The 22,993-nt window shown below is 27.0% G+C and overlaps 14 protein-coding genes across 14 annotated transcripts in view, besides 19 other annotated features; 6 read left to right on the top strand and 8 right to left on the bottom strand.

The window, feature by feature from the left end:
* Positions 1–258, bottom strand: part of EDI_023540 (60S ribosomal protein L11, putative) — a gene marked incomplete at both ends in the record, with an annotated part of 636 nt that extends 378 nt beyond the window's left edge. Inside the window, 2 exons of the mRNA XM_001733335.1 lie at positions 1–87; positions 235–258. The exon at positions 1–87 is cut by the window's left edge and continues 378 nt beyond it. Coding sequence (XP_001733387.1) covers positions 1–87; positions 235–258 — 111 coding nt within the window. The remainder of the gene's footprint in view (positions 88–234) is intronic.
* A 75-nt stretch (positions 259–333) lies between these two features.
* Positions 334–1,535, top strand: EDI_023530 (40S ribosomal protein S6, putative; the record flags this gene model as incomplete). Its single annotated transcript, XM_001737533.1, has 3 exons — positions 334–457; positions 629–684; positions 741–1,535. 3 exons carry the CDS (start codon positions 334–336, stop codon positions 1,533–1,535), a joined length of 975 nt encoding a protein of 324 aa, XP_001737585.1.
* Positions 555–625: a microsatellite.
* Positions 1,536–1,641: 106 nt separating the features above from the next.
* Positions 1,642–1,703: a sequence feature (AT_rich).
* A 381-nt stretch (positions 1,704–2,084) lies between these two features.
* Positions 2,085–2,140: a sequence feature (AT_rich).
* A 31-nt stretch (positions 2,141–2,171) lies between these two features.
* EDI_023520 (uncharacterized protein) lies at positions 2,172–3,896 on the bottom strand (the record flags this gene model as incomplete). Its single annotated transcript, XM_001737532.1, has 1 exon — positions 2,172–3,896. The coding sequence occupies one exon, from the start codon at positions 3,894–3,896 to the stop codon at positions 2,172–2,174; it is 1,725 nt and encodes a 574-aa protein (XP_001737584.1).
* A 197-nt stretch (positions 3,897–4,093) lies between these two features.
* Positions 4,094–4,148: a sequence feature (AT_rich).
* Positions 4,149–4,156: 8 nt separating this feature from the next.
* EDI_023510 (uncharacterized protein) lies at positions 4,157–4,726 on the bottom strand (the record flags this gene model as incomplete). The annotated part of the gene is made up of 1 exon (XM_001737531.1): positions 4,157–4,726. One exon carries the CDS (start codon positions 4,724–4,726, stop codon positions 4,157–4,159), a length of 570 nt encoding a protein of 189 aa, XP_001737583.1.
* Positions 4,725–4,751: a sequence feature (AT_rich).
* A 50-nt stretch (positions 4,752–4,801) lies between these two features.
* On the bottom strand, positions 4,802–5,710 carry EDI_023500 (uncharacterized protein; the record flags this gene model as incomplete). Its single annotated transcript, XM_001737530.1, has 1 exon — positions 4,802–5,710. One exon carries the CDS (start codon positions 5,708–5,710, stop codon positions 4,802–4,804), a length of 909 nt encoding a protein of 302 aa, XP_001737582.1.
* A 94-nt stretch (positions 5,711–5,804) lies between these two features.
* On the top strand, positions 5,805–7,064 carry EDI_023490 (uncharacterized protein; the record flags this gene model as incomplete). Its single annotated transcript, XM_001737529.1, has 1 exon — positions 5,805–7,064. The coding sequence occupies one exon, from the start codon at positions 5,805–5,807 to the stop codon at positions 7,062–7,064; it is 1,260 nt and encodes a 419-aa protein (XP_001737581.1).
* A 1,469-nt stretch (positions 7,065–8,533) lies between these two features.
* Positions 8,534–8,566: a sequence feature (AT_rich).
* A 92-nt stretch (positions 8,567–8,658) lies between these two features.
* EDI_023480 (protein phosphatase 1K, mitochondrial precursor, putative) lies at positions 8,659–9,582 on the top strand (the record flags this gene model as incomplete). The annotated part of the gene is made up of 1 exon (XM_001737528.1): positions 8,659–9,582. The coding sequence occupies one exon, from the start codon at positions 8,659–8,661 to the stop codon at positions 9,580–9,582; it is 924 nt and encodes a 307-aa protein (XP_001737580.1).
* Positions 9,183–9,217: a sequence feature (AT_rich).
* A 24-nt stretch (positions 9,583–9,606) lies between the features above and the next one.
* Positions 9,607–9,642: a sequence feature (AT_rich).
* Positions 9,638–11,341, bottom strand: EDI_023470 (uncharacterized protein; the record flags this gene model as incomplete). The annotated part of the gene is made up of 1 exon (XM_001737527.1): positions 9,638–11,341. One exon carries the CDS (start codon positions 11,339–11,341, stop codon positions 9,638–9,640), a length of 1,704 nt encoding a protein of 567 aa, XP_001737579.1.
* Positions 10,910–10,944: a sequence feature (AT_rich).
* A 192-nt stretch (positions 11,342–11,533) lies between the features above and the next one.
* Positions 11,534–11,557: a sequence feature (AT_rich).
* Positions 11,558–12,003: 446 nt separating this feature from the next.
* On the top strand, positions 12,004–12,474 carry EDI_023460 (uncharacterized protein; the record flags this gene model as incomplete). The annotated part of the gene is made up of 1 exon (XM_001737526.1): positions 12,004–12,474. The coding sequence occupies one exon, from the start codon at positions 12,004–12,006 to the stop codon at positions 12,472–12,474; it is 471 nt and encodes a 156-aa protein (XP_001737578.1).
* A 185-nt stretch (positions 12,475–12,659) lies between these two features.
* Positions 12,660–14,153, top strand: EDI_023450 (uncharacterized protein; the record flags this gene model as incomplete). The annotated part of the gene is made up of 2 exons (XM_001737525.1): positions 12,660–13,235; positions 13,284–14,153. 2 exons carry the CDS (start codon positions 12,660–12,662, stop codon positions 14,151–14,153), a joined length of 1,446 nt encoding a protein of 481 aa, XP_001737577.1.
* Positions 13,241–13,282: a sequence feature (AT_rich).
* A 117-nt stretch (positions 14,154–14,270) lies between the features above and the next one.
* EDI_023440 (derlin-1, putative) lies at positions 14,271–14,867 on the bottom strand (the record flags this gene model as incomplete). The annotated part of the gene is made up of 1 exon (XM_001737524.1): positions 14,271–14,867. One exon carries the CDS (start codon positions 14,865–14,867, stop codon positions 14,271–14,273), a length of 597 nt encoding a protein of 198 aa, XP_001737576.1.
* Positions 14,540–14,570: a sequence feature (AT_rich).
* Position 14,868: 1 nt separating the features above from the next.
* Positions 14,869–14,909: a microsatellite.
* Positions 14,910–14,980: 71 nt separating this feature from the next.
* EDI_023430 (uncharacterized protein) lies at positions 14,981–15,787 on the bottom strand (the record flags this gene model as incomplete). The annotated part of the gene is made up of 1 exon (XM_001737523.1): positions 14,981–15,787. One exon carries the CDS (start codon positions 15,785–15,787, stop codon positions 14,981–14,983), a length of 807 nt encoding a protein of 268 aa, XP_001737575.1.
* A 282-nt stretch (positions 15,788–16,069) lies between these two features.
* Positions 16,070–16,276: a sequence feature (AT_rich).
* Positions 16,277–16,403: 127 nt separating this feature from the next.
* Positions 16,404–16,426: a sequence feature (AT_rich).
* Positions 16,427–16,471: 45 nt separating this feature from the next.
* Positions 16,472–16,548: a sequence feature (AT_rich).
* Positions 16,549–16,739: 191 nt separating this feature from the next.
* Positions 16,740–18,164, bottom strand: EDI_023420 (cyclomaltodextrinase, putative; the record flags this gene model as incomplete). Its single annotated transcript, XM_001737522.1, has 1 exon — positions 16,740–18,164. The coding sequence occupies one exon, from the start codon at positions 18,162–18,164 to the stop codon at positions 16,740–16,742; it is 1,425 nt and encodes a 474-aa protein (XP_001737574.1).
* Positions 18,165–18,218: 54 nt separating this feature from the next.
* Positions 18,219–18,344: a sequence feature (AT_rich).
* A 223-nt stretch (positions 18,345–18,567) lies between these two features.
* Positions 18,568–18,652: a sequence feature (AT_rich).
* A 101-nt stretch (positions 18,653–18,753) lies between these two features.
* Positions 18,754–22,641, top strand: EDI_023410 (ubiquitin specific protease, putative; the record flags this gene model as incomplete). The annotated part of the gene is made up of 1 exon (XM_001737521.1): positions 18,754–22,641. One exon carries the CDS (start codon positions 18,754–18,756, stop codon positions 22,639–22,641), a length of 3,888 nt encoding a protein of 1,295 aa, XP_001737573.1.
* Positions 19,760–19,795: a sequence feature (AT_rich).
* Positions 22,642–22,993: the final 352 nt, after the last annotated feature.

Genomic DNA, 22,993 nt, shown 5'->3' with positions numbered 1-22,993 from the left:
AATGATAATATCTGTACTAAACTCTACTAAACTGTTACTTTGGTAGACAATATAAATGGATAATATGTAAAGAAAGTAATTTTCTGCCTTATTAGGAATAAAAGATTTATGAGGGTAAAAGAAATTTCTAAATTAATGAAAGTGGATAATAGAAGAGTTTATGATGTTGTTAATTTACTCTCCATTTTCCCTAATGAAGAAGAGAGTTTTGTTATAAGAATTAATAAAGATAACATTTTTTATTTTAAATGGCGTCATTGTTTTATTGATGGTATTAGTCTTAAAGATAGACTTCAAGAATTAGTTAAAAGAAATTGTTTATTATTTAATAGAATGAATGCATTAAAATTAAGTGTCAATAAAAAGATTCCATTCAAAAAATTTGCATTAGAAGTTTTTAAATCAGATGAAGAAATCCCAGAAGATGTACAACTCTTATTAATTCAACTTAATTCTAGTTATTTTTATTTTGCAAGAATTATGAAGTTCAGTTTATACTGTTTTTGTTGAAGAGAAATTAAAATGAAAACAGTGTCAGTTTCAACTCTTTTATGAAATAATAAAAGAAAAAGAAAAAACTATTTAAAACTATTGAAAAAAGAAAAAACAAAAAAAAGAATAAAAATAGTCCAACCCTGTTTGAACTCGAAAAATGACCTATTAGTTGTTCTCAAGTCCATGAAGGTATGTTATGTTTTTTTATAATAGAAAGAATGAAAAAAAAATAAATTAACCACTAGATTAACGTAGCTAATCCAGCAACTGGAAGAATTAAGAAATTTGATTTTGAAGAAGAAAAGAATTACAGACCATTCCTTGATAAGAGAATCGGACAAGAAGTTGATGCTTCATCACTTGGAGACGAATTCAAAGGATATATCCTTAAAATTACAGGTGGATGTGATAAGGATGGATTCCCAATGATGACAGGAGTAGCTACCAACAATCGTGTCAGACTTCTTCTTGATGGAAGAAACGGATGTTACAAACCACTTAGAAATGGAGAAAGAAGAAGAAAGACAGTTAGAGGAGCTATTGTTGCAGGTGATATTTCAGTATTGAACACAGTTGTAGTTAAGAAAGGAGAAGGAGAAATTGAAGGAGTTACTAATGATGCTCTTCCAATGAGAGCTGGACCAAAGAGAGCATCTCATATTAGAAAGCTCTTCAATCTTTCACAAAAGGATGACGTTAAGAAATTCGTTATTAGAAGAGAAGTTGCTAAAAAACATCCAAAAGAAGGAAAATCAACAAAAAGATCTAAAGCACCAAAGATTCAAAGACTTGTTACTCCAAGAAGACTTCAACATAAGGCTCAAAAATTAGAAGCTAAGAAATTACATAAACTTGCTATGCTTAAGGAAGCTAAACGTTATGCTGCTATTCTTAACAGATATAAGGTTCTTAAAGCACATGGAATGAAAGTTGTCTCATTTGCTGATACTGATGCTGTTTTCAAACAAAATAAAGCTGGATCAAAGAAAGCTGCTTCTAAGGGAAAGAAGGTTAATTCCAAGAAAACTGGAAAGAAATAAGAAGTTTATTGATGAGATTTGAGTAGATCTATATTTTCGGTTTAATATTCTTTTTGTTATTATGGAAACAAAGTAATCTTTAAAAGAAGATTTCAACTTTATAGTGTTTTATTAAATTTTATATTATTAATGTTACTATTTATTCAAAAGAAATCTTAATAAAATATTGATACTTTTTTCAAGAAAGAGAAAAACAAAAAAAAGAAAAAAGTTACTTTATTAAATATATTAAAGTAATTGTGTTTTGTTATAGTAAAATTGTCAATAAGAGTAAAATTAATTTAAAAGACCATTTGCGATAACCAAAAAGTTTTTAAACTATCAACCGTTTAAGATTTGTTTATTTGTAAATTTATGTTTTATAGTCACAAGAACGAATACGGTTGTACAACTAACAAAACAGTACATTAAGAGGACATAAAAAATAGTTGAGGCAATTTTTACATTACCTTACACAAGGATACAACTATCCATGTTCGAATTTAAGTTTTAAATAGATTTTAGTAGTTGAAAACCTATAAACATAGTAGATGAAATAATTCTTTCTAGATATTTAACAATATTAAAAAATAAAACTCAATTTTATTCTTTAAAAGAAAAAAAAACTAGAATAAAACAAAAATGAGTTGTTATGAATTAATAAATCAATTTTCCACAACCAAAGAAACAGTCATCTCCAAGGATAGCAGTCTTTGGCAATGACCCAAGAGATAAAAGAGAAGAACAATTTGTAAAACAATCATTTCCAAGAGATGTAGTTAATGAGGGGATTTGAATTGATTGTAACTTAACACAATTACAAAAACTTCTATTTCCAATAGAAAGGATAGATAAAGGAAGGGTAATTGTTTGTAAAGAGATACAATTAGAGAAACAAAAATCAGGAATTTTTTGAATTGGGGAATGAAGGAATACTTCTGAAAGTTGTAAACAATTATTAAAACAACCAACTTCTATTTTTGTTATTGTTGATGGGATACAAATTGATTGGAGTGTTGCACAATCTTTAAATGATTGATCAGATAACTTTAAGACTCCTTGAGGCAAATCAATTGATGTTAAAGAAGAACATCCACTAAAGCATTGATATGGAATCACTTTTAATGAAGAAGGAAGACTTATAGTACTCAAAGAAGAACAACGATAGAAACAATAATCTCCTAATCGAGTTAATGAAGAAGGAAGATTAATCTCTTTTAGTGAGATACAGCCACAAAAACAACCATTTTCAATTACTTTAATTGAAGGTGGGAGCGAAATTAATGTGACTAATAAACATCCTTCAAAACAATAATTATCTAAACGATCAATAGATTCTCTAATACTAATTGATCTCAAAGAGTGTTCATCTTGAAAACATTTATTTCCAAAGGATTTAACTTCAGTTGGTACTTCAAATGAAGATTGATTCATATCAAATGAAATTGGAATTTTATTGATTGAATTAATAGTTGAAGGCAATTCACAACCTACAAGTTTGAGTTTATTAAAAAAAAGATGTTTTCCAACAATCCAGTAAGGAGCAGGGACATTAATTTTTTCTAAAGAAGAACAGCCATAAAACTGTTGTCTATTGAATGAAGTTAAATTTGAAGGGATTGATAATGATTTGAGAGAAGAACAATTGCAAAAGCATTGAATTCCAAAATAAGTTATTGAAGAGGGAATAGATAGTGAAGTTAAATTAACACAAAAATCAAAACAGTGATCACCAATTGAAAGTAACATTTCTGGTAATTGAATTGAATTTAAAGAAGAACATCCAGAGAAACAATTATATCCAATATATTTTAAGGATTGAGGGAGTTCTATTTTTTGAAGGGATATGCAGTTATGAAAAGTATAATTACAGAGTCTTGTTATTGAAGAAGAAAGAACAATTGAAGTTAATGAAGTACAATTCATAAATGATTTATCTCCAATTTCAACAATTGAATAAGGAACTTCAAAAATTGATAAAGAGGGATTATTGCAATAACATTCTTTGCCAATTTTCTTAACTTGAGGTGGAAGAATATCTCCAAATTTCTTTTTGTCTTCTTTTGAATAATAAATAAATTTACATGTATTTCCTTTTTTTATTTCTTTTAAACTTCTTTGATATGAAATTCTACAATAAAAACAAATCTTCAAAGAAGGTAAAGACTCATAGAATGTGTCCTGTAAAGAAAATAAGTTATAAGTGTTTATGTTAGGAAAGAATTTAATTGTTTCATCATTTAGTGGTATTGGATTTGATTTAAAATATTCAAATAAATATTGAAACTTCTTTGAAGAGAGAATAATGTTTTTATAATCTTCTATTGTTTCAAAATATAGAGCAACACGTTGAATTGAATCAATAGTTAAAGTATGTCTCATGAATATGAAATTTATAGATCTAGTTAAAACACAACAAGAAGAAAGAAAAGCAAGGACAAAGGAAACAATTTGACATGAGGTTTTTTAAGATGATAAATTCCAAAGAGGGAAAGTCGTGTTATTTTTAAGATAGAATCCGAAAATAAAATTCTTCAAATAAATAAGTTCTTCTACTTCCTTCTTCATTCTTATTGGAGTAAAATTTTAATAGTTTCTTTGATATATTAATTTTAATAAATTAATTTAATTATTCATAACAATTATTCATTCATTTCTTCATTAATTTGATTTTGAATTGTTTGACTTTGTTTCTTTTTACCTTTAACTTTTGATTTTCTAAAAGGTAATGAATATGGATGTGTCTCAAGAATAATTCGTTCTTTTTCTTTACTTGTCCTAAAATCAACACTATTAGGTTGTTCAATTTTTGTCATTCTCACTGTATTAATTTCAAGAGGACTTGGAATAGATTGTTCTGCTGGGATTAACATATTTAATGAACACCGGTCAAGTACTTGAAAAGGGGCTAATGAATCTACACTAAGTTGTTTAGTAACAATACCAATAACATTAATTTTTTTATCACAAATTCTAATTAATAATTTGTTTTTACATTTCTCAGAATGAACAGGGAGTGTTGATGCACATTTATCATTTGGTCTAAATGAAAACGTTAGTTTTTGTGTTGTTCCTTGAAAATAATTTTTTATAACTGTTTCTCCTCCAAAACAATCAAGTAGTGGTTTTACCTTTTCTTCTAATGGTGCATTTGGATTTTTAACATATCCAGGAAATTGAATAACAGAAAACTCAGGTAATTGTTCTTCCATTAAATAATAAAATTATTAATTAATAGTTTTATCAGTTTTATTTTCTTAATACCAACACTTTATAAAAAAAAAGAATCAATTCATTCTAGAGAAATACATATTCATTGAATTTGAATAAACTTTGTTAACAAAATCAAATAAAGAAATATGTTTAATGCTTGACATGATTATTGCAATATCAATAATATTAGATGGTTCATTTCTTCTTTGAACATATTTATTTTTTTGATACTTCTCTACTTTGACTCCAAAATCTTTCTCTTTCAAATATTTAAATCCTGCAGATGTTTTTTTAACTCCACAATAAGGACAATCAGTTTCAATATGAAGACGTTCAATTGGTATTTGTTTCATAACATTTAATAACTCAATTGTTTGTAAAGAATTCCCTGTAACACCAATGTCCCATCCTTCATTTAGTATTTGATTCATTTCTTCTTCTGTTCCGTCAAAACAATGAACAACTCCCTTACAACCATTATATCCTAACTCTTTATTTAATTGACATAAATCTGACCAAGACTTTCTACAATGAAAGAAGAAAGGTAAGTGAGGGTATTTTTGATGAAGAATACTTAATGTACGATATCCATTAATTTGAGTTTCTTTATCAGAAAATTGAAGTCTTTCATAATCTAACCCAATTTCTCCTATGGCTACAACTTTATCAATATTTTTTTCACATAATAAAAGTAGTTCATCAAAATACCCTTCTTGTTTTAACTCATTTGTACGAGTTGGATGAACACCAACTGTAGTGACTAATTTAATGTTAGTTAAGTTTTGGTATTTGTTAATGATTTCAATAGCTTTCTTAAAATCGTTAAGGCAACCAGATGTAATGATGATATGACTTAATCCATTTCTTTCAGCACGTTGAAGCACAACATCAATATCTTCTTCGTGGTAGTGTTTTCCGTGATAATCACCAAAATAGTTGTCATCAGTCAAATTTGCTCCAATATCAATAAATTGTTGTGCCATTTAGTTAATATTACCTTTCTTTTTTTTTTATTCAAGTTTTAATAGAACTATTATATAATTAAAAACAGAACTAAATATTTATTATTCTAATTCTATGAGTATTAGTGATTTAAAAATTTGGATTTCATTGTATTATAAGAATGTTTTAATGTTAGTTGGTCCAGAATTAATTATTACTCCATTAGCACTAAAATATGCAACAACATATTATGGATGTTTTCTTATTTTTATTGCCTTATTAATAAGTTTTCTTACTGTATGGTTAACTTATAAACTTAATTTAAAAGCACAGTTCGATAGTATTTATGAAATTGCATGGAGATTTGGAGGTAATTCATTACGTACATTTACCAAAGTAGTACAATTAATTTATAACTTAGTTCAAGTGTCAATATATGTAACACTAATTTCTGCATTACTTGAATTCTTATTAAATCATGCTCGTGGAGAAACTCATGGACTTCTTATGACATCAAATGAAGTTCTTAAAATAAGTATTCATTTTATAGTATTTATTCTTTCTATTCTCTCATTTTCTCCTTTAATATCTAAACTCTCAGTTCATTCTCGAGTATTATCTGTTATTGCATATATCTTATTATTAATATCTTCTATTGCACATTTTATTCATTTTAAATTAAACCCAGATTATGAAAGTATTAAAGAAAATTTAAAAGTACCAAATTATACTTTTGGTGATGGATTCTCTATTTTCCCTTATTTTATTTGTATTTTCGCTACACATAATAATCTCCCATTAGTTTCTCCTTCAATTAATGCATCACCAAATGTTAAATTTAGTGCTTTACTAGCTGCCTTATTAACAATTGGAGTTTATGCAATTTTATATGGTAGTTTTGTTTATAATACATTATTTTCTGAGACACATGCTATTCCATTATTATTTTATCCATCAAACTTTTATGACACAAATAATATTCTCTTTACTATTGATGTTTTTGTTGCATGTTTATTTATTTCAACATTCTTCTTAGCAGTTCCATCATTGTTTACTTTTATTCATGATCTTATAGATGAGCAATTTTTCAGTGAATGGCAACCATCATTAATTAGAAGGGCTGTCATTTGTTTAATATTTACTTCCTTTGCTGGAATGCTTTCAGCATTATTTTGGATGGATGATATTCAAATTGCTTTTAATGGAGCAGTTTGTGGAGTTATAATGATTTATTTCATCCCAGGTATTGTTTCTTTTGTTTATGGTGGTAAAATCAAAGTCATTTCTTTAATTGTTGTTGTACTAGGTATTATATGGTTCGCTATTGGTATTGTTTATGTTGCCCTTAGTTTAGTTCTTGGAGTGTCTGATACAATAGCCAATGCACGTTTATAATGTTACTCTAAGATTAGTACTAAATCCAAATTATCGAAAGAGAAATGGTTTTAATTATAATTCATTTTTGTTTTGTTTATTCAACTTTTCTTCTATTTTTTTAATTGCAACCACAATTACATGTTTTTGTACGATTGATATATCAATATACGATTTATGTCTTATCTAAACACGTAAGTTATATCTGTTTTGTTATTAAAACCAACAAGTAATTTAAATCATTTGAAGTATTCTATTTAATATTATCTTTTATTCATAAGCTAATGTTTTCTAAAATTATTGTATTTGATTATATGATGAATTTTATTTCTTTTCTGGTTAAGAACGAATAAGAGGTTTAAAGGTATGTTAGTGAATTTTGATTTTTTTTTGGAAACTAAGCTTACTTGTTATTTTGTTTCTCCACCTAATTTATTGGTGATTAAATAAATAGTTTGAGGTGAGTTTGGACCGTACTAATAACTAAGGAATGGCGCAACGATGTACCATGTGTTATGAAAGAAATTAAAAAGAATTCTTTAGTATTAAATTTTCATTTATGAATTATTGAAAAATGTTAATTCTTGAAGTTTAAAATTTATGAAATAATAGATATGGTCTATATACAATTAAAGAAGAAAAAAAACAAAGGATAACAATCAAAAGATACAAATATCATAGTATTATTTTATCTATCCTTTCAAACATTTTGTTCTATTTTTAACTTTTTCTTAGTGAGTTTTAAACGTTTATGTCCTGAAATAACTTTTTCAAAGATATTTCATCAACTTCCAATTTCATTTTTATTGTTCATGACAGAAAACAAAGAGAGAGTATGTTTATATTGTAGTAAACTTGTTTCATTTACTTTTTGTAAAGTGGCATTATCATTATCAATACAACTAAATCTTTATTCTTATTTAAAAAGATTTGATTCTATATTACAAAGAATAATAATTTCTACATTATTTGGTTGTTTAATAAATGCAATGGATGATTTGATTTTTAAAGGGATATTGACTATTGATTGTGAAAATATTATAATACAGTTTTTAATAGCTATAGTATTACAAATAGAACCATTTTCAAAATGGCTTCAAGACACACCTATCATTACTGATATACTTACTATTATTTCATCATTAGAAATAGCTACAGGTTTGGTATCAAAATATATACTAAGAATAAGAGATGGAGAATGTACAATTATTTGTTTCTTGAATGGTCTTTTTGCAGGTTATGGAACAGGTGCATATTTAACAATACTTAAACTAATATTTGGTGTTCCACTTCCGAAAAAAGGAGGAAAGATAATACCATCTGATTTTATAAATGGTCTTTTGTTTTTAGTTTTATTTCATATTGTATATTCATGGATTTCTTTATTTTCTGTAGAAATGCTTACTGTTCTTTTTGCTATTGAAAAAGCAGCAAACAGTATCATTTTACGGCATTATGGCTTTTCTATAATAGATTCTATTTTGTAAAACTTTTTATTTTTAAAAACTAAAAAAATTTAATAACTAAAATGAATAACGAAAGAACACAATATTATATTGATTATGATGATTATTCATTTCAAAATAAAGAAAAAATAATATTTGATACATCAGTTATGGAACAATATATGAGTATGAGTCTGTCAAAGTCATTTGAAGATCAACACAATCAATTAGAATTACCACCATTAACATTTTGTTATTTATTAAAACCAGGAGAGGACGTTATCAAAGTAGATGGATTAGAAATTAGTCAAATGGGAGATCCTGGATTAAAGTTTCAAGAATATATCCTTCAACACATAGAACCATCTAAATCATATGAAATAGCAATTTGTCAATCAATTGGAAGAAGAGGAAAAATGGAAGATACTGTTCTTGTAGATTGTTCAAGTATAGAAGGGACTGATATTATTGGAGTATTTGATGGTCATAATGGAAAGGATGCAGCTTATTTATGTACTGAAAATTATATTAAAACATTTAAAGAGAACGAAGGAACTTTTAAAGAAAAACTTATTCAAACTCATAAACAGTTACATGAAAAATCATGCGAAACAAGTAAGTCTGGAACAACATCAACAGTAGCATTTATTGATAAAGACACTATAAGAATTGCTTATTGTGGAGATTCTCCTGCATATATATATAAAAATAATAAAATAAAAAAAATTACTAAAGAACATAAAGCAACAAATAGTGCCGAAGTAGAACGTATTGAAATGAATGGAGGAGTTGTTTTTGGTATGTTTGGAGTTAAAAGAGTTAATGGACAAATTATGGTAACCCGAAGTATTGGAGATCCTTCCCTTCATCCACCATTAACAACTGAACCTGATTTTATTCAATTAGAAAAAAAAGGTATTGAATTATTATTTTTAATGAGTGATGGAATTACTGATGGTGTAACTGAGAAAGAATTAGAAGAGATTATTAATAAGAGTGGAGGATTGTTTAATATAGCTTTTGATACATTAAAATTAGCATATGTAAATGAAAGTAGTGATAACTTAACATTTATTGTAATAAAAATCAATTAAAATTCTTTTTAACAACAATCATTCTTATTATTATTTAATATAATAAATATTTTTATTATTGAACATGTCGTTTAGCTGTTCCAATTACACATGTATTTACTTTAGTTGCAAATCTTAATGAAGATATTGTTTCTAATGTATCTTGTTGGTCAGATGAAATATTAACAAACATTAATGTTTTTGAATCACTTCCAAGACAATTTTGAAGAAGTTCTGTTAATTTACTATTTCTATATGGAATATGACTATCTTTATTTGCAATAGCAACAATAACATCACCTAATGCACTTAAACTTTTATTAATATTTTTTGTTTCTTCTAATCGTTCTCCTTTTGCTCCACTTTCATCTAATCGTTCACTACCAGCCAAATCTACTAATGTTAATCCTCCAAATCGTTGTTCATTTGACCCAATATTTCTTCCACATAAATCCATCATAAAAATTGAATGTGATCTTGAAGATTGTGCATTACATTTAGTTGCTGCAACTGCTCTATTCCGTGTTGCTATATTAATAAGATGATCAACTTCTTCTGCTTCAAAAACTTCAATAACATTTGCTTCTGGTAATATTACTAATGGCCCATTATATTTAATTTGAAGTTTTTTTGATTCTTCTCCATTTACTAATAAATCAAATATGTTGTTATTATAAATTTCAACATATTTAACATTAATTTTAAATTGCCATCCTAATGTTTTTAATTCTTCAATTGTTGTAAATATTTTATGAACAGTAAGTGGAATCATTCCAGGTTTATCATTTGTTCCTTCCATTGTGTAAGTTTTCCCACTCCCTGTTTGTCCATATGCAAAAATACACGTTTGATATCCATCAAGACTTGACTGAACTAATTGACTTATTTCTTCAAAAATATCTTGCTGTGTTGAATCACTATCAAATGCTCTATCAAATCCAAATTTTATTTTTTCTTTTTTTCCACTAAAGTTAATTGAATTAACGATAACAGCATTATTATCAGTTACATCAACACTAATCCCTTCATTTTTTAATGGTGGTCGAACTCTACAAAATACTCTTACATTTCCTTTTAATTCCATTACTTCATTGTGAAGTTTCCTTCTTTCTTTTTCTGAATGAATTAATTTATCTTCAATCTTTTCTAATTCTGATTGTAAAAAGTTATTTTGTTTATTAAGACTTTGAATTGTTTCTAATAGTTCTTGTATTTTATTTTGTGCATTTACATTCATTTGTTTTTCCATTTCCCAATTTCCATTAGTTGTTTCAACTGTTCTTTTAAGTACATTGAGTTGATTTTTTAATGATTCATTTTCAAATAATATTGACTGTTTCTCCATTTCAATATTTTTTATTTTTTCATTATTTAACTTTAATTCTGATTCTACTTTTTCTAATTCTCTTTTTAATTCATTTTGAACTGGGTTGGCAAGAACTTGATTTCCTCCAATAACTTCTGTCCTTTCTATCTCATCCTTTTTTAATTGTTGTAATTTTTCCTCCATTATTTCTCCCAATAACTTTGTTAATTCACTTGTGTCAAATGTTGCTTGTTTGTTGAAAGTAGGAATTGGCTTTGAACCAGATAATTTTAATGAAGTGTGCTTTGTGTTGTTTTGTGGTTTTGTAACAGTAGTTTCCTTTATCAAACGAGGTTTAGATGCATTGTGATGTCTCATTAAAGGTGTACTTCTAAACAATGGAGGGACTTTAGAAAAGTCAGGGGGTGGTTGTGCTATATGTTTATAGAGATCGTCCGAATGTGGAAGTGACATTTGATCACAAATAACTAAAATTTTCAGATTTTTTCTCTTTTGGTCAAAAGTTTTTTGGTTTTTCTAATTGGTGAGTCAGTTATATAATAATTTAAAATGAAACATTAATTTTCCAACAAGAAGACAGAAAAATTGAAGCTACATAAACGAAAAGTTTACTCTCTCATGTTTTGCTCATAAAACAGTACAGCCAATTTATATTTTTTAATATAAAATCCATGAATACCTCATTAAGTTTTATTCTTTACCAAATCATCTTTTCATTATTGTCATAACTCTTTTCTTTAAAAAGTAAGAATCTCTAAAACTCTTCTTTTGTCAGACAAAATAAATTAACTGTTTTTGAGTCTTTTATGATTCATCAAAGAGAGATAAGAGAATAATGGTACAAAGAATTAACAGTCGAGAGAATAATACAATTTTGTTCCAAAGATAGTATAATCAGAAGTTAATAAAAATGACGTGTATACCATTATGATTGTAATGCTAAGTAAAAAAAATTAATTTGAACTTAAAAAAAAACCCTATAATTTAAGATAAAAAAAAAAGAAAATAATGAACTTTAGCTCTAACTTTTTTTAGTTTTTAAAATTAAATACCAAATCCCAAAAAACCCTTAGACTATATAACACAGAGAAATAATCTTAAAAAAAACATTCATAATGGCTGCCGAAGGAGAAGCTGCACCAGCTCCAATTGTTTTCAATCTTGATTCATGGAAAAGAACTTACTCAAATGAAGAAGTCAGTGTTTCTATCCCATGGTTCTTTGATAACTTTGATGCTAAGGAATATTGTGTCTATTTCTCCAAATATAAGTTTGAACTTAATCAACCAATGCAATTTATGGTTAGTAATCTTGTTGGAGGTATGTTCCAAAGACTTGAAAGATTTAATAAAATTGCTTTTGGTTCAGTTCTCATTTTCGGCAATGAAAAACCATTCCAAATTGAAGGAGTTTGGGTTTTCAAAGGAACTGAAATGCCAAAGGAATTAAATGACTGTGATGATGTTGAACTTTATGATTGGAAGAAACTTGATCTTGTTGCTGATAAAGCTCTTATTACTGAATATCTTGCATGGGAAGGAGATTTTGGAGGAAGAAAAGACTTCGATGGTAAAGTTTTCAAGTAAAAATTGATTCCTTTTTTACTTATATCTAGAATTTTTTTTGTAGTATTCGTAAGGATATGGTATGATAAATTATTAACATAGAAGTTCTTAATGAATTTTTCAAAAGAAAAAGGAAAAAAAAATAAAAAATAGGAAAACGGGTTTTGGAGAAGTAAAAGAACCCAATCTTAAAAAAATTCATAGTTATGTCAACGAATAGAAAGGTACAAAGTGATATCGATAAAACTCTCAAAGTTATGAACTCAGGGTTTGCAGAATTTGATGAGATTCGAGAAAAACTAGACGAGACTGAAGGAGGGCATCAACATGAAAAAGTAGAAGCGGACCTTAAGAAGTCGTTAAAAAAATTACAAAAGTGCAGAGAACAAATTAAAGGATGGTTACAAACTGAAATTAAAAATAAAAATCAACTAACAGAAGCTAAGAAACAAATTGAAGAAAGAATGGAAGCATTTAAAGAGATAGAAAGAATTAGTAAAATTAAACCTTACTCAATTGAAGGATTAGCACGAGTAAGTGATAGTGGGTCTGATCAAGAACAAAGCTCGGAAGAAGAACAAACATGGATTGAACAAATTATTAATAATTTAGAGAGTCAAATTGAAGATTTAAATAGAGAGAAAGAGCCACAAAAAAAGAAAAAACAGTCTCAACAAAAGAAAAATCAAATTCTTAAACAAATTTCTATGCTTCAAAACCATATTGAAAATTTAAATATTATTGATAAGGCATTAAAATATGGATTTTTAGATGATGAAGATGTTTGTTTATTATTACTTTAATATAAACACTTTAAATTTATTTAATAGGTAAATGAGTTCCAAGAAGAAGTTGAGATGACTGTTGAAAGTAAAATAATTACTAGTGACGATAGTATTGAATTATACAAACGGTTTGATTTAGAAAGCTTAAAAATGCAAATCCAACAAGAAGAATTAGAAGAAGAAGAACGTAGAAATAATGAAATACAAAAAGAACAACCAGAAAATGATGAAAATAATATTACTCAACAACACAAAACTAAACAACCTCAACTTTCATTAAAAGAAGTTCAATCGTCTCGGGCTACTCAAACAAAAAGTTCTCAACAAACTGTTAAATCATCAACGCAACAAATCAAAACAAGTCCAAGTCTTGTTCAAAAACAACCTTCTCCTCATCAAACAACAACTCAATCACTAAAAGTTGAAAATAAAAATCAAACACTACAACGAACAAGTAATACAACGACGAAACAAACAACAGAATGTGTTTCACCAGTGGTTGATGAAAAAACGTTACAAACTATCAAAGACATTGAATTTTCATATAATAGTATGATACAATTTCATCATCAACAATCTCCTAAAAGAAAACCAAGTAACTTAACGTTACCTAAATGGTTCCCAACACAACCTATTCCATTTGATTTTAAATCAAATAAAATAGAAGATGAATTTCTTATGTTTTTGTTTTATTATGCCCAGGGAACAGAGTTACAATTACAGGCAGCTGAAATGTTGAAACAAAGAAAATGGAAGTATCATAAAGGATATCAAAAGTGGTTTAAAAAATTAAATGATCCAATTTATACGTCGGAAGTTTCAGAAAATGGAGAATATTGTTGTTTTGAATATGAGTCTTGGAATACAGTTTCTAAGTCACATTTTACATTTTTTAACAATTTTATGGAGAATTAATATTACATTAACACATTAAAGCTAATGGAAGAGTGAACAAATAGATTTTATAATAAATTTAATACTTTGTCACCTTTGAAAAATGATATGAATTTTCTTTTAATAAAGTAAATTAAATTAAACGAGTCGTGGAAGTGTTGGGTAATGTACTGGAATAACATGTCTTAAGAAATAATAGAAATGAGCAATTAAAATGATCAGAATTTGTGGTAATATTGGAGCACCTAAAATAAAGTTTAATACCACTAATGCCCATGGTAAATACATTCTTCTAAGAGTAATTCCAAATGATAAAGAGACGATTGAGTTAGGATTAGCTCGTGATGCCGTGTAAACAAAGAGCGAAATGAAATAGTAATGTAATGGTCCTACAAATACAGAAAATGTATTTAATAAACAAAAATTAAATAATAAATAGAAAATGTAATCTGTTGTGTCTTTGTTAAAATATTCTTCTTCTAATTCTTTACTAAAATTATATAACATGAACAAATGAATAAGGAAAGAAAATCCTAGTTGTTGACAGAAAAATGGAGTAAATAATCTCCAGATTTGACCACTGGCAATTTGTTCTTGGTCAAAATAACACAAATAAAAAAGGTCTGGATAAAAGACACCAACAACTGAAAACGATAATGTAGTAAAGAATAATACTCGTGTGACGATAGGAATAGAATAAAAGAACTGTGAGAATGATGATTCCTGATACTGCATATTTTTCTATTGTTTTTTTAGTTTTTTTATTTTTTTTTTTTTATAACAAATAAAAATGGTGATGATTTTTTATTGAGATAGATAACATTAATATTAACTGAATAATAAAAAATCTATATGTCAATTCTTCCTGCTGCAACATATTGAACATGTGGATACCTGTCTTTAATTACAAGGAGGTTTCTTTGATAACCATCAGAAATGCGTGCAGACTCTAATTTAGTAATACATTTATTGAAATTACCAACATTAATTCTAACAAAACACTTTTTTTGGTTTTCATTTCTAATACAAGAAGGGAATTTAACTCCAATAGCTTTACAATAGTCAGTAAATAAAATGCTGCTTCTAATTGAAGGATAACCCTTAAGTATTTTTACATCTTCTCTTTTTTCTAATTTATCACAAAAGATAGTTAGCAATAAATCGTAACGAACAGTGAATCTTAGCTTTATCTTTTTTATTGAATCACCTTCTTCTTTATCATCTATTGTATCATCATCATTTATTTCATCAGTCATTTCAATTGGATCTCTTTCGCTTTCAATCATAGAGAATTTATTAATCTGTTCTTCAATTGTTTCTTCATCGGTTTCTTCCATTTTAATTTCTTTTGGTTCTGGTGGAATAACTTGTTCAGTAGTTTCTATTGTGGTATTTCCAATTTTTTTATTAATTTGTTTTAGTACTTCTTTATTAATTTCGTAACTACTTCTAATTTTTGCGTACTCTCTTGAAGCGTTTTGTACTTCAATTCTTTTATTCTCAAGTAACTTTTTTAATGCATTGAGCTCTTCCTTCTTTTTTTCATTTTCTTTTATTAATCTTTCATTTTCATTTCTTATTGTAGATAACTCTTTTTCTCCAAGTCTGAATGAAACATATTCTTCAATTGAAATATTAACTTGAGGTTGTTGCATTGAACTGATTTTTAAGATTGTTTATTGAGAAGAATGTTTTTTATTCTATTTTTTCTTTGTTTTTGAAAATAACTGAAAAATGTAATTCTATTTGTAGGTTTTTTTCTATCAAAATCCAACATTTCATAAAACAATTTTAGTTTCTTTTTCATCACAGGAAGTTATCTTTAGTAAAATTGATCACTACCTTTTTTCTTAGCTAAATATTATACTGTAAAGAGTCATTTCATGAATTTCCATAATTCAAGTTTATAAATATGGAGAAATTACTATTTAACTGGGTTTAATATATTCTATTTTCTTATTATTTTCTAATACATCTATTTTTTTATATGGTATTAGAATTTATTGAATAAATCAATATTCTTTCATAATTTGAATAATTATATTCAAAATTCTTAATAAATTTTAATTATAGTTTTAATGATAATAATAGTCTTAATAATAAATGATGTATTAATTAATTTCAATAATATTTGATTATTTTTACATTGTTAGTTCTCTATTTTATATTATTCTTTATTCAATCTCTTTACAATTATTTTATGAATATAATTTAATTCATTATTGTCTCGATAAATTACAGATCGTTAATAATCATTTCTTATGACTCATGTTTTAAAAATAATTTATATTTTTGTGTTACTTCGATAATTGTGAGATTGGTTTGTTTATTTTAGTATGTTAATTTATAATTAATTTTCTAAAAATTATTTTAAATTTTGGAGTAACATTTTTTAATCATTTATATTAAAATATAACTGAAATATAATTTGTATGTAATTACTGTAATAAATGCTATTACATAAACAATTCATTATTAAAGAGGCATTGATAAATTTATTCATTTAAACTTCATACGTCATTGTTGATGGATATTTTTTACAGATATTCTCTTCTTAATTCAACTAAGAATGAATCAAAAAAACGTAAAATAAAGCACTAAAAAGAATTAATTGTATTTTAAGAAAATTACACCAAATGCAGTAAGAGGACAAGTACCAGAATAAGATTTACCAGTAATTAAATCAGTACCTTTTTCACAATTAACATCATAAGAATATGTCCCAACATTAATCATTACTTGGACTTTATTATTTTCATATATTTTATCAACTTTATACAAACCTTTATCGGTTTTCTCATTTTGGATTGTTCCTTGATATAATGCAGGATTGGAAGCTCTAATTTTCATTAATTTTGCAGTAAAATCATGAAGAGCTTGTTCATTTGAGTCAAATCCTTGAATATGTCCATCACTTCTAGCAGCATTATCGTTGTAAGCTCCTCCACAATCTCCTGGGTTATTATAACATTCTACAAGATCTCCAACTTCATCTCCATAATAAATAGTAATTGGTCCAGTGTATGAAGCAAGGAATGCAATTGCAGCTCTATGTCTACCCCAATAATCATTATTGTCTCTACCGTATCCATATTTCTTTCTAATTAAATTACCAAATCTCAATAGATCATGATTTGTCATAAACATATTTGGATATGCATACTCTGGATATCCTGATGTGAATATATTCTTTAAGTTTTCAGCGTCATACCCTCCTTTTCCTGATTCTTCACATGCTAGTGTTTGAACTAAATAATACCTTCCTGGGAAATGGAAACATGATCTAAGTCCATACCCACCAGAGGCATAATATCCCCAATTATTAATATTATCAGCAGAGTCCCAAATTTCTCCAACCATATACCCAAGGATTCCCCACTGCTTTCCTTGATTCTTTCTGTTATCACATGTTGACTCAATAATTTCTCTAATATCTGTCCAATAGTTTTTGTCTTGATTTTTAGTAGAAACTTGATAAGCTTGATCTAATCTCCATCCATCAATTTCATAATTATTAATCCAATAAGTAGCAACCTCTTTATAAAACTCTAATGACCCTGGGTAACTAACTGGATTATTTCCTCCCTCTGGATATTTTCCATTTGGACTAGCTGCAACATTTCCTGATTTGTGATGTCCAAATACACCGTCAAGAATAACATATAATCCAAGGTTATGTGCCTTATTAATTAACTCATGAAGTTCATCGTTTGTTCCAAATTTTGGATCTACATTAAAGTAGTCATAAGTATAATATCCAGTTGAATCTAATTTACTTCCTCCATTTGAGTTAAAGACAGGTGTCATCCATAATGCGTTCATTCCTAAATCTTTAATGTATTGAAGAGAATTAATAATACCTCGTAAATCACCACAATGTGTTGATGGTCCATATCCAGTACAATATCCTCTACTTGAATCACCATCTTGGAATGAACTTACCATAACCTGATAAATTCTAAGGTTATTGAAGACACTTGTATCAATAGAAAATACAAAAGTAAATAATAACAAAAAGGGTATCAACGTCATAGTAATGAACGAAGTCAAACTAAAATAAAAGAGAGTTTTTAGTATTACTTGGAGATATAATTAAAATTATTACTTTAAAAAACTAATTTTTATAAAAAATATAAAAAAAGAGGTTAACTTATCTTATTGTTTAAAAATTAAATTTAACAAATAAAAATAAATATTAATTATAAATAATAAGACAGAAGAGTAAATTATTTCTTTGATTGAATCTTCTTCTTTGGTCTAAGATCACCTGAATGTCCACATTTCTTCTTTCTGCAAGTAGTTGCTCTAAGTGGAAGACGAGCATAACATCTTCTACAAATCATTTTATCACAATTGTATTTTCTAGCAATAGCTTCTAAGGCTGGTTCAATACCCATAGGATGAACTACAACTTTTTAAGTTCAAAACAGGGTTGATATTATTAAAATTAAAAAAATAATAAAAAATTATCATTTATTTATTTAATAAAAAAAAAAAAGAAACAAAAAACATTATTTTAACAAAAATGAAGAATAGGTAATTCAATAAAATTAAGAAGATTGGTTTTCGTTACAACATAAAGAAAAATCTTTTCTTTTTGAAACTGAAATAATTTATTACTATGGGAAATACTATTAGCCTCAGAATAGTTAATGAACCACAATCAATAAACTATAAACAAATTCTTGAGAAATGTCTTAAAAATTTTCCTACTTCAAGTATTGATAATGTTCATCTTGCAAATACCTTATTTAGTCGAATTCCTAAACCATTTACTCAAAGAATATTTAGTATTTTCCCTGAAAAAATTTCATTTGAAACTGTTGTTGCTTTAGTGTATATATTTATGGTTTCACCTCGTCATACCCGTGCATGTTTTATTGTTGATTTATATATAGGAAATAAAAATCAATTAACAAGAGATCAAGTTTATCGTTTTTTTTATGATTTAACAACCGAAACACACTCAAATATAGACATTACAATTTTACTTGAAGATTTTGTTTCACAAAATAAACACAAAGACTACACTGATACAGATCTTATTGATTATCTAACGTTTCACATCAATATTGAAAAAGTTAAAAATCTTCCTATATTTAAATGGATTATTAATGGTAGTAAAATGCCTAAAAAAGGATATCCTTTAATTGAACCAGAAAGAACAGTTAATGACCTTTTGCTAATGTGGGATGTAACAAAACCAAAAATTTCTACTTTAAAACATTCTAAGGTAACAAGTAAAATTATTTCTACATACGCAACTATTGATAGTTTATGTAATTTTAAAGAAAGGTCAATTAAAGAATTGAGAGAAATTTACTACTTATTACATCCATTAAAATATACATCTAAAGGAATTCAAATTCAAACAGTCATATCAGTATTTGCTCTTAGTTTAAATCGTTCAATTTTAGTTCCATTAACAACATTAATAAAGAATGAGAAATATAATGAGTTCTTTATTGCTATTACTTTCACTACAAAAGTTTCAAAAAATGAAAAATTTCAATTTATTAGAGAAATATTGAATCCACCAAAAGAAGGCATTGTTAATAAACAATTCGTTACTCCAATTGTTGAGTCTATTTCACTTTTTTATTCTGTTGTTTATAACTCAGTAGGTGAATTTAATTTACAAAATAAAATTATTGAATTTATTTGGGAAGAATTAAAAAGTCTAGGAGAACAATTTACATATGACACATTTGAAGATACATTTTCTTCTAATAGTAATTTATATACTTTGGTTGATCAACTGACACAAGCCACTACAGTACTTCATGGTGTTTTACCAAAAAAACTAGAAACAGAGGCACAAGTCTTTAATGCTCTAATGAGTATGTATGAACTAAACAAAATGAAACCAGGTGAAATCGTTGTTCTAATTCCATCAAGCTGGTTTTCAAAATGGACTATGATGCTTAATTCAAGTAAAAGAGAACCTTTAGAACGAATTAATTTTAATTTACTGTTAGATGATAAAGTTGCAGTAACTCTTAAACCAACTATTACAGAAAGGGATATTATTCCTCTACACCCAGAGGTATTCTTAGTGATTAATTCATGGTATAAACATGAAGGAAATGTAATTGAAAGAAGGTTATATTATAATCAAGAAAAGAAAAGAATAGACATAGAATTATTTCCGTTAAAATTATATTCATTTATTCATATAAGAGGAGAATTAGAAATACCTTCAAATACTTCACACATTGAGATATTATTAATTTCCAGATTTGCTTCATTAAGAGAGTTACATAAATTATTATGTACTAAATATAAATTACCAATTAATAAAACACGAGTATTAATGTTTGGAAAATCAAATATCCCCTTAGTTGTATCAATTGATGATGGTATAGAAATTTATCAATATTTTAAAGAAGAGTCATGGGTTTGTCTTGAAACACTTAGTGTATATTCAGAAATTCAGAATGTAAATGATGGACTAACTTGCATTGGTACCCGTGGGGGTGAGTATGGTATTTTTAATGAAGGGAATACATCTTATATTAGTACTGTTATTCAATGTCTTTCACACACTCCTTTAATTCGAGACTTCTTTTTATCTCAATCCTTTAAAGAAGATACGACAAATGGACCATTGAAAAACCTTGCAAATGCATTCTCAAATTTGCTATATAATTTATGGAAACCATCTAACAAACCAGTAATTGTATCAATCAAAGAGTTTAGAGAAGTTTTCATCAATTTAACTCAACAATTTAATGACAAAGACCAACATGATGCTATGGAATATTTAACGTATTTATTAGGTTGTCTTCATGAGTCAGTAAATAGGAATTCAGGATGTGGATTACCCTATTTAGAAATTCCAAATGAAAGTCTGAAGATTATTGCTCAAAATGCATGGAAAGAATTCAATACATTAAATCAATCAATAGTCACAGACTCATTTACTGTTATGACTAAGAATAAAGTTCAATGTACGTCTTGCAATCATATAAGATATCTAATGAATCCATCCAATATTGTACTTGTTCCATTACCATCTGAAAAGTTTAAGGTTATTAATTTTACTGTTGTACCTATGAATGGTCAAATTCCAATTAAGTATTCAATTAAAAGTACCCAAGAACGATTATTAGGTGATTGTCTTAAAGAATTAAGTTTATTGTGTGGTTTATCCCTTTCACATATGTTATGCGCTGATGCTCCAGGGTCAATAATTCTCAACATTTTAAAAGACTCAACTCCAATAAAAAATTTAACGAATGGAGTTAAAGTTTTTGAAGTAGAAAAATTCCCTTCCATATTTCCTGAAAGAAAATGCTTAAATTCAGTTATAACTAAGTCAGTTAAAAGACAATCAACTACAAACAAAATGGCTTATGCACCAAGACAATCAATGGAAGTTGCATTAAGAAATTCAATAAAAAATACAGTGATTATCCCTCAAACTTCATTAACACCATTAAGAATGAAGACTGAAATATCAAAGAAAGGAGTTGTTATGATTAATTGTTTACATAGGATTGTTACTGAAAACGAAGTATATTTCTTTAATAAATATTTAACTTCAGTTGTTTCCTTACCATTTATTCTTACTTACTCATATGAAGAACTTACAGTATCGAATATTTTACGTGGAATATTAATGCACGTTAGAGTTGCTCTTAGACAACTTGTTGTCCAAGAAAATAAAATATTTGTTGATTTACCAACAACATTTAATATTGAATATTTATTATCAAAAGGATTAGAACAATTACCATTTGATTTAAGAGTAACAAGTTATGATGGAAAGAATTGTTTTGATTGTCCATGGGATAAAGACTGTTGTGGGTGTGTATTAACAGATAAAATTCTTCAGCAATATGACTTCAATGGGTTTACATTTACTGTTTGTATTGACTGGAAAAGTGATTCATTAATTAAATATGACCAGTCAATTGCTGACTTATATCTTAAAGATGAAAGTTTTACAGACTTAAGAAAATTACAAACAGAACCTATTCAATTAGTTGATTGTTTTAAATTACTTAATTTACCTGATGAATTTTCGATTGATGATGGTTGGGTATGTCCACATTGTCAGGCTATTTGTTCTGCAACCAGTGTTATTTCATTATACTCTATGCCAGTATATTTGATAGTTAACTTAAAAAGGTTCACTCAAAATGGTGATAAGTGGATTAAAAGTAATATCGAAGTTACTTTCCCTATTGAAGGATTAAAAGCAAAGGACATAGTTGATAGTTCAATAGAAACTACTGAAGAAGATGTTTATGATTTGTATGCAGTAATTAACCATATTGGAAAATTAAATGAGAGTCATTACACTGCAATTTGTAAAGTTGACAAAGACAAATGGCTAAAATTTGATGATAAGTCTGTATCTCAAGTTTCTTCTGATAGCATCTGTACCAACACTGCCTATATTCTTTTCTATCAAAAACGAAATGCCAATCCAGAAGACGTCATGAATAAGTATCATTTTACTGATCAAAAAGAGTTATTAAGACAGCCTTGCGTTATTATGTAAAATGAATAAAATACATAGTTAATTAATTTAGTTTCTTGGTTTCTTAATGATTTATGTTTTATAAATGATGTAACAAGAAAGAAATTATTAATAGCATATTCAATCAGTGTTTAATTAGAAGAATTTTTATTGAATCAACCCATTTTCTTATTTGAGGGTTATGATGAATTTGTAATAAGGTTAATTCCCATAGACATGAATTAATTGCACCAGAATGGTCTGGTTGTTGGATTGATGGATTATAAATACCAAATCCATTTTCTTGTTCATAAGACCAATAAAGTGTCTCGATATCTTTAAAGATCCAGTGAGATAGCACAGAGTCTATGCTATAGAAGAGTCACATTTACAT

The sequence above is a fragment of the Entamoeba dispar genome, genomic scaffold (assembly GCF_000209125.1).
Source record: "Entamoeba dispar SAW760 scf_1105229460687 genomic scaffold, whole genome shotgun sequence".
NCBI lineage: Eukaryota > Evosea > Mastigamoebida > Endamoebidae > Entamoeba > Entamoeba dispar.
Note: the sequence above shows the minus strand (reverse complement) of the source record. Positions and strands in the feature narration are given on the sequence as shown.